The sequence below is a fragment of the Peromyscus californicus genome, unplaced genomic scaffold (assembly GCF_007827085.1).
Source record: "Peromyscus californicus insignis strain IS unplaced genomic scaffold, ASM782708v3 Scaffold_4__1_contigs__length_199733344, whole genome shotgun sequence".
Lineage (NCBI taxonomy): Eukaryota > Metazoa > Chordata > Mammalia > Rodentia > Cricetidae > Peromyscus > Peromyscus californicus.
Window position 1 is genome coordinate 95,574,652 of NW_026294562.1, and position 9,065 is coordinate 95,583,716.

Sequence of the window (9,065 nt, forward strand, 5' to 3'; positions counted from 1 at the left end):
CTTGGTTCTGGGAGGCTCAGGGTAGCAGCTCAGGAGACATGTTAAATTAGACATGTAGTCATGCTAGTGCTCTTCCTCTAGGCTGCAGCTCTCATTTCTTCAGTTGGCACCATAAACAAGTTTACAGCAACCCCTTTCTCCATCTTGCCATGGTGTTAACAAGCTGGGGAGGCTGAATTTTCCCAAGGCCACTGGGATACGCAGTGACACTTAAAGATACAGAGGGAGCCCTATCATGAATAGGAAATCTGGAGGCCAGTATGCGCTCCATCCCCACAGGGCCAGCCGCGGAGGAGGCTCAGGGCTGGACCGGTGCCAGAGTCACGCGACACAGAAGCCTGAATATGTCAGATGGAGGATTTAGTTGGGCATCTCGCTCCTAGTGGGTTCCGCCGGAAAGGCGCCGGGCAGGAAGGAATCCAAGGTTGGGGGCAGCGGCAGGCGATGGCTTCTGCAGGACTCACAGGCGGTTTCCCAGCTGGTGGGAACCCTTGGCCTTTCGGCCGGAGGACTAGGCAACAGCGGACCTTTCTGGAACAGGTCCGGATGTGAACAAACTGGCCTTGTTAGGGAACTGGGCGGAGTTGAGGGCTGTTGTGGGGAGGTTGGCCACACCTCTGGCAGATGGGTATTGGCCTCCTTTGCCTGCCCTGGAAGGTGCTGCTGAGTCCCAAAGGCACTCAGGACTCCACTACAGCTGGATCTGAAGTGAGTGGGAAGTCTCAGGAGAGGTAAGCCCTGTATCCAGCCTTGTTGTTAGCCACAACCACCTGGCAAGGACAGCACAGCTATCTCTCAGATGGGCCTGTTATAACTAATGTCATCACTCCTCCCCATGGTTGGCTGTAGCCAGGTGGGCAAGAAGGGCCTGAAGAGACTAGCACTCTGGTCAGGTGTCAGGCCTTGTCCAGGAGGCCTGTTGGACCTACAGCTAACCTCTCATCCTCTGGTCCCCACAGGCAACCTTCTGTGTTAATACCTTTCCCTCTGCTAGTCCTTTGAGATATAAGATCAGCCATGCTTGGAGTTGCCTAGCCCAGGAAGGGTGAGATCTGAGGTCTGTACTCACATTGTGTCTGCTAGGACAGGTCCCTGCTGTTGGCCATTGGTGTCGTCGGCATCACTATGATTCTCATGATCCTGAAGCAAATAAACTTAAAGAAGAAAGGTCGCATCACTTTACAGGACCCTGAAGCCGAGTACACTCTGCCCTTGATTGAGAAGGAGGTAGTGGGTCACCTAAACCTTCCCCTGGTTAGGTGAAAGAGGACGGGGGTGGAGGGGGTGGGGGGGTGGGGGAGTTGGGGGTGGGGGGGTGGGGGGGTTGGGGGGTGGGGGGGAATGCTAGCTGGGAAGGTGGGGTGAGCAGTCACCTCAGAGCCAAATGGATCAACTTTCTAAGATCTGGGTCACACAGTAAAACTCCTAGAGAGCCAACAGAACCTTCTTCTTCTTTTTTTTTTTTAAACTAGCAAATCAACCACAACACCCGAAGGTTCCGCTTTGGACTGCTCTCACCGGACCATGTCTTAGGGCTCCCTGTAGGTGAGCAGTGCTTGGTAGCAATCCAGGTGTGGGTCTTTGGGATGCTCAGTTCCTATTAGAAATGGATTCTCATTCTCATGGGATATGGAGGATACACTGATATAACCCTGGATCACATGAATGGAGGGAGATAGGCAGAAGGACTTAAGGACAGTGTCTTCATTGTTCCATTTGACTGTCATAAAAGTAGTATCTTGAGGAGAACTGAAAAGAAGTAAGCCTAGAGCCAGAGGTCTAAGATCTCATTAAAGGCTCCTGCCCATGCAATTTAAGGCCAGTGCCTCAATCAACCTCACTGATCTTCCATCTAGAAAAGTGTTTCCCAGGCCTGTCAGTCTACTTCAGGTATAGTGAGAGCAAAATGATTGATGGATGTGAAAGTTCAGAAACTACATAGTGTTATGCATGGGTAAGAAGAGCAGATATTCCCTTATAGTCAAAGCCCAAAATCTGTGGCAAGTGACTAGTGATGCAGATGCCCCTGGATGGATGGATTATCTGCGGGGGTCCTGAGACCCACTTAAGGAACTAGCCCTATCTGTCCTCCTCAGATTCTGAGTTGTCCCATTTCTCATTTTATCAGTAACTACTCTAGACAATGAGTCCACTCTCCTGAGGTGGAAAACCTAAGGGACAGGTGTGGGGCAGAGAAGCCTTGTTGCCTGCTTCCTAGTGGACAGTCTGATTGATGGCCTACTTTTCAAAGAAAGCTGTGACTGCAACTCTGACAGGTGATGAAATTATAACACAAGGAAGCCTGCTGGCCTTCACTCCTCTGTACATGAGAGTGCTATGTCACTGGGCTTTCTATTCCTCTACTTTAGCCTGTCACCATCCTGTTGGGGGACAGTATGAAACCAAAAGCCACTTGAGAAATAGAATTTGTAGAGACTTCTCTAAACTACTCTCCCTTCAGCCCCAGTGGAAGCAGTGTGGTCAGTGGGACAAGGCAATGTAGTGGCCTCTAAGAGTATGCCAGAAAAACGGTGAATGCTTCACAGTTCAGCTGAAGTGAAGATAGTTATAGGTAGGGCTCTGGGTCAGGAACACAGCTCCATTCTGCATAGGGATGCAGTAACTCACTTCTAGGTTCTCAGTTTCAGGTGAGCTTTTGGAAGGAAGTGCTGCTTTGGGCCTGTGTTGTCAAGCGTCCCTGGTGGCCAATCAGGCTATGGCTATTAAGTTTGCACCTCAGCTTCTAGGAACTCCTCCAAGACCCAGATGAACACTGCTTAACATCTTGAACTAGCCACTCTGTCCTTAAGCACCCCACTCCCCCTCCTTCCTTTCTGCCTCCTCTTCATCTGTTTCTCTCAGTTTCCACTTCTAGCTGTATTTCTAATTTTCCAGGCATACTTAATTTCTACTCCACCTGAAGTAGAAGCCTGGAGCCTTCTTTTGCCTCTAGATTTTAGCATCCCTTGATGCAGCTCCTCCCCTCAGTACTAATTGCTTTGGTCTTTGAAGTCTGGACTTCACTCTGGCTCATTAGCTGACATTGGGCTACAATCTCAAATCCTAAGTCTTCAGCCCTCCAGGCCTATAGAATTCTACTCTGGACAGGCAAACACACAGTGTAAATGTTCCTGTTGCTTCTCAGCAGAACCAATGGCCAGGATGGAACATTGTTGCTTTATTTGAAACAGAACTGTCTAGGTCTTGGGACCCTGCAGAACCCAATAGGCTAAGCCTTGTTCTATGCTGAGACAGAGATGGGATACTGGTGACTCCCTCCCAGACTTCAGGTTAGGAAGAAAAAAACTTTGTGAAGACTAGTTTTCTTTAAATGGGAAAAAAACTTCTCTGATTTCTTTTGTGAGACAAGTTCTTGCTCTTAGCATAGATTGGACTGCAACTTATAGCCCAGGTTACTTTTGAACTCAAGTCAATCTTGTCTCTGATGCCCAAGTGCTAGGATTACAGGCATGAGCTACCACACCTGGCTCCTTTCTGATATTTTTAGTATCCATTTCCACCTTTAATTAAGTCTTACTCCAAGAGTTATAGTGTGATCATAGCTAGGCAGATGTTACCAAAGTGAATTTGGGGGATTTCTGGGTTCTATTTGATTATCAACATTTGATTTTTTTTTTTGTAGGTAACTATGTCCATTTCTTGGCCCAAATGAATGGTCAATTGGTAATCAGGGCTTACACTCCTGTTTCTAGTGATGATGATCAAGGCTTTGTGGACTTCATTATAAAGGTAAATAATGTCCACCTCTTATCCAGCAATCTGGAGCTCCCAGGTATCCTTAGTGTGGTAGAATGGAAAGTAATACTTTTTCTCTGAGAGGACTTATGGCCTGGACAGCACTTTCCAATAGTCTAATTTATCAGCAATGCTACAATTAACCCTGTAGTGTCTCAAAGGATTGCTGTAATTAGTTTAATAGCCAACTTGACACAATCTAGAATCACCTGAGAAGAGTCTTAATGGGTAACTGTCTATACCAGGTTGGTCTGTGGAAGTGTCTATGGTGGATTGTGTTGATTATATTAATTGATGTAGAAAGACCCAGCCCACTGTGGGTGACACCATTCCCTAGGCAGAGGACCCTGAACTGTGTAAGTATAGAGAATGAACTGAGCATGACTAGGCATGCATGCATACATTTTTTGGATGTGATGTGGTGAGCTGCTTTAAGTTCCTGCCTTGACTTCCCTGCAATGATGGACTTTAACCTTGAATTGTAAGGTAAAATAAACCCCTTCTCCCGTGAGTTGTTTTATTAGGGTATTTTATTGTGGGGACAGAAATGAAACTAAAACAACTGTTCACAGTGAGTGTGGCAGTGTTCACTTGCATGACTTCTGAAGGCAAATGTACTTTCCAGCTGTGTGCAACCATAGTCAAAGGCCTGGGAGCGTAAAGACCTGTGCTTGCTTTTCAGATATACTTCAAAAACGTGCACCCCAGGTATCCTGAAGGGGGAAAGATGACTCAGTACTTAGAGAACATGAAAATTGGGGACACCATCCTTTTTCGAGGGCCCACAGGGCGCCTGTTCTACCATGAGCCAGGTACCAGGTGCTGTTCAGTGGGATCTCACAGTTGGGCAATTCCTCTCAAAGCTGGGTGATTCCTGCAGTGATCTTACCATGGTCTTCCTCAGCCCTGGAGCACATGGGCTTGTACTTCAAGTCTTCACACATTCATTCACGTGAATGCATTTATAATGACTTCTGTCACTGCTCATATTTATTTCACAAGCTTTTTGCTTCATCCAGAATGTCCTCATTACTGTCTCTGGCACAGATACATGAAAGGTGCCTACTTTCCAAGTTTGCCTAAGAAAAGACCCAGCTATCCAATGGATGCCTAGCCTCGGTTTCCACTCTGTACACTGGTGGCCAGTGAAGCTACTATGTCTGATTCTCTGGCTTGGAATGCTACAACCTTAGCTGATCTTGCCTCCTAAGAGTCAGAAGTCTTTTGTAGGCAGCCAGCCAAAGGCTACAGAAGTCATAAACATCCTCTATGTTTCTAGGTTCCCTTATAGTCAAAGTAGACGAAATGAATGAGCCTGAAAACAGACTGTTTCATCACCTGGGGATGATTGCTGGGGGAACAGGTAAGAGGTTTCTGGGTTCCTCTAAGACCACACTAATTTGGGAGTCATTTGACCTTATGAGAGGTGGTACAAGCAATTGCTCCCCAGCTGCGGTAGTGGCAATGTGGCAACAGATACTGACTCTGACCCTGTTCCTCTGCAACCGTCATAGTGGCTCCCTAGGAGCCATGGGAACCTTTCTTAAGAAGCCAAGCAGGGCAAGCTTTGCTGGATGGTTCCTAAATAGTGGAAGATCCAGTTCCAGTCTGACTCTCCAAATCCCTTGAGAATGAACCCTCAGGGATTAATAACCCACAGGGTGTTAGGCACCATCACAGGCAGTTGTAATACTATCACATTTACTGGCCATTAATTCTACTATGCAAGCAAGGACAAGAACTAACTCACAGAATGTTCTTTCCCTCTTGCAATAGAAAAAGAAAAAGGGCTGAGGATATGGCTCAGTTGGTAGAATATTTGCCTAGCACACACAAGGCCCTGGGTTCCCCAGCATCACATAAAAACAAGCATTGGTAGCACATGCCTGTAATCCCAGAACTTGAGATAATCAGAAGTTCAAGGGCATACTTGGCTACACAGTAAGTTGAGGCCAGCCTGAGATATGTGAAAGCCTGTCTCAAAAAGGAAAGGGGGCTTTTGACCTTCTGCTGCATTAAAAAGGAACATCAAAATGAAGGTTCTTCCTTACTTTGGGTTTTGGGGAACAGAAGGGGAAATGGTAGAATCAGGGTTAAATGATATCGTTAATCTGCTGAAGGCCAGAAATGGAGGCATTGGAGATGGTAGAAAGCTGGCCTGCCCATTGTTTTCCAGGCATTACTCCCATGCTGCAGCTTATTCGCCACATCACAAAGAACACCAGTGATGGGACCAGGATGTCCCTTCTCTTTGCCAACCAGGTCAGTTCTGCAGAGTCAGCCCAGAGCTTGCTACAGTAGCATGGAATGTTCCCTGAGTTGGGGCTCTATATGAATTCATTCCCCTCCCATTGCCTGGAAACATGCTGCTTGGGCGCCTTGGGCTGTGGGAGGCTTAGTGGGTTCTGAAAGTCTGCTGGTGGCTGAAGAAGCTGAGGCCAGGCCTGTTTTGTTTGTTTCTGCTAAACTCTGGCATCTTCCCTACAGACCCACTCCCTGCACTGAGCTTTCTCAATTCCCTTTCTGTTTTTCTGAATATTAAATAATGGATGTTCCTGCTGGAAATTCTGAGGAATTCAGAAGAATATGAATACTTTTATCTTTTGTCTTTTCTGCAATATATACTATGTATTTATATATTATTTATATATGATATATCCATATATATATTACATATACTTTTACACTTAGTAGTATCACATATGCATCTTCCTCTCACTAACTTTAAATAGTCACATCAGAATCAAAGTGAAATTTTTCCAAAATTTCATTCAGGTTCTTTCCAGATTTTGTCATAAACAATAATTATGAGTAACTGGGCCTGACCTGATAACTTTTACTTTATGAAACCATGCCAGAAGTAGCATTCCTGGGAGAAGAGACATGGAGGGTTTGATGACCCAGGCCTAGGCATTCTCTTGGAGACTTGTCCCCCTTTTCTCACATGTAAACACAGACCACCTTCTTCTTCTATACATCACCAGCACCACCCTCCCCTGGCTCCTTAGGGAAGGCCAACCTGCACTAAGCCTGTGTCTGTTGGGTCTGCTAGACCTGATCCCTGGATGCAAGAAAATGAGTGGAGACTTTTGCATGCACAGGGTCTATGCAGCCCGTCCTTCCAGCTAGAGGGCAGATATGCTGTTGGTACCTCTACCTTACCCTTCAGCCCCACCAGCTCTTTATATATATATATATATATATTCTCACCCAGAGAGAGGGTGTAGTGTGCAGGAGGAACAGGACCTTGTCTGCCCTGGAGTCTGGCAAGCTCTCAAGCTAGGACAGTGGCAATGAAGGTGTGAATGTACAGACCCACGTGTTCAATCTAGGTGGGCATACTGGCTGTTCCTGGATGGACCACTGTAATGTTGCTTCTTTTCTAGACAGAAGAGGATATCTTGTTGAGAAAGGAGCTAGAAGAAATCGCTACAACTCACCCTAACCAGTTCAACGTGTGGTATACCCTGGACAGGCCTCCTGTTGGTATGCCCCATGCTACTCTCTCTTATTCTGAGCCAGTTCCACCGTTTGACACACCTACAGACTAGTCTCTAGGTTTTGTTGGCTTGTTTTGCCTTTAAGGTTTTTACTCCAAAAGAGATTAAGCCTTAGAGCTTTTGGTCTGTATAGAGCATGCAAGAATCTGATGGGAGGAGATTGTGTGCAGCAGGTTGTAAAGGGGAGTCAAGGGTAGGTGCTAATTCTACACTCCCCACGTTGTACTGAGTGTAGACCCTGAGCCACCAGGCTACTTGAACACCTGCCCTCCACAGTCAGCCCATTTCACCTAATATGACCACTGGCCCCTTACCCTCTTGTACTGCTCATGGCTACTCTGCCATTCACCATCAAACTCTTCTGGACAGCAGTCTTCATATGCTGAGCCTCAGCCAGCTGCTGCAGCCCTCAGCTAGCACCCAGGAACAACCACACACCTTGTATCATGCAGGGCACATCACCTGCTTCCTTGATCTATATCTGTCTTGGCATATTTCAAGCTGCCAGCAGACGGTGCTGCCCAACTCAACAAACACCCCACCATACCAATATGACCTCCTTACCCACCCCTACCTAACAGCCCCACTCAACTCAGGACTTAGAGCAAAGAGACATCATCCTGAGTCTGAGTCCAAGGCTTGAGCCTGGAATCTGGAGGGAATGCTGCAGATGGCTGGAATGTCCTATCTGTGGGAACCAGCAGTGCGGACTTCTCAGCTTCTGTAGGTCACCCTGGTCGCCAGCATCAGGGGCAAACACAGAACCGTGCATCTTCCCTGCTTTGCTTCATTTCAGGATGGAAGTACAGCTCTGGATTTGTTACTGCTGACATGATCAAGAAGCACCTCCCTCCCCCTGGGGAGGCCACACTCATCCTAGTGTGCGGTCCCCCACCTATGATCCAGGAGGCAGTTCACCCCAGCCTGGAGCAGCTTGGCTATACCAAGGACATGATTTTTACCTATTAGTATCCCCCCATGCTCCATGGCGGGTCCCTCTCCTCTGTTTCAGAGTGAGTTTGCCTTCACGTTATTCAACTACAGTATTGTCTAAGTGCCTCTCCATGTACCCTTGGGCATGGTGCTGTTCTGGGTGTGGACGTAAGAATTCAAAGGATGGAAGACAAGGTAGTTTTTGAGCTTCGAGGCTTGGAGGCTGGGGATGATGCCTTTCTCCATGGCTTAGTGTAATAAACTGAACTGCTCTGCATTTAGCTCACAATGTGTGAATATGTAGGGAATACAATGGGCAGCCAGAACTTGCCTGGGTAGAATTCTAGCAGGATCCAAATGGGGTTCCATCACTTCTACTAACTATTCATGAACCTTCTTTACATTTCTCCACTTTGAAGGTATGACTCACAAGAGGGCAAAGGCCTTGTGTGTTCTTCCTTCCCATGTGGGACACTTTGAGACACAAATAGGATTAAAAACCTATATGTAAGGGCAGTAAATTCACAGTAGGTAGACTCTAGGAATCCCTTCCTTAGTCCCTGAATTTTGTACAGCAGATGGAGACATGGGGAAATATTTGTATTTTAGCATTCTCTAGGTGACAGACTCCATCTTGGTACTGGGCCAAGGTAGGCATGGTTAGACTTAAGTTTCACAATTCACCATACCCAGCAGCTATGCCTCAAATCCAACCTACAGGATACAGGACTGCTATCGCCACCTGCTGTTCAGAGTGAGAATAACACACTGCTGCTCTGCTACTTCAGTGGGTAAGCCCACTCCAACTTCTTTTCATATATCCTTCCAAACAGGCCAGAGATTCTGTGGAGATTTTGTTCTCTAAGTCACACAGGA

The 9,065-nt window shown here is 46.8% G+C and overlaps 1 protein-coding gene across 4 annotated transcripts; it reads left to right on the top strand.

Annotated features, from left to right (window-relative positions):
* The first annotated feature begins 352 nt into the window (after positions 1-352).
* Positions 353-8,466, top strand: LOC128094708 (NADH-cytochrome b5 reductase 2). 4 transcript variants are annotated; one of them, XM_052713198.1, is made up of 10 exons: positions 353-540; positions 658-731; positions 1,089-1,227; positions 1,473-1,545; positions 3,644-3,750; positions 4,439-4,568; positions 5,036-5,119; positions 5,933-6,018; positions 7,143-7,242; positions 8,053-8,466. In XM_052713198.1, the coding sequence occupies exons 1-10, from the start codon at positions 445-447 to the stop codon at positions 8,223-8,225; spliced, it is 1,062 nt and encodes a 353-aa protein (XP_052569158.1). In that variant the 5' UTR covers positions 353-444; the 3' UTR covers positions 8,226-8,466. The 4 variants fall into 4 exon arrangements, with proteins under 4 accessions (XP_052569158.1, XP_052569159.1, XP_052569161.1 ...); XM_052713199.1 differs by lacking the exon at positions 658-731 and having other exon boundaries at positions 1,084-1,227; XM_052713201.1 differs by lacking the exon at positions 658-731 and having other exon boundaries at positions 448-540.
* The last annotated feature ends 599 nt before the right edge of the window (positions 8,467-9,065 follow it).

Bases quoted from the DNA above. Each gene is read 5' to 3' on its own strand.
- LOC128094708 (XM_052713198.1), top strand. From the start codon at position 445: ATGGCTTCTGCAGGACTCACAGGCGGTTTCCCAGCTGGTGGGAACCCT. The intron at 3,751-4,438 runs GTAAATAATGTC...CTTGCTTTTCAG, and splicing joins TTGTGGACTTCATTATAAAG to ATATACTTCAAAAACGTGCA. The intron at 4,569-5,035 runs GTACCAGGTGCT...CTATGTTTCTAG, and splicing joins CCTGTTCTACCATGAGCCAG to GTTCCCTTATAGTCAAAGTA.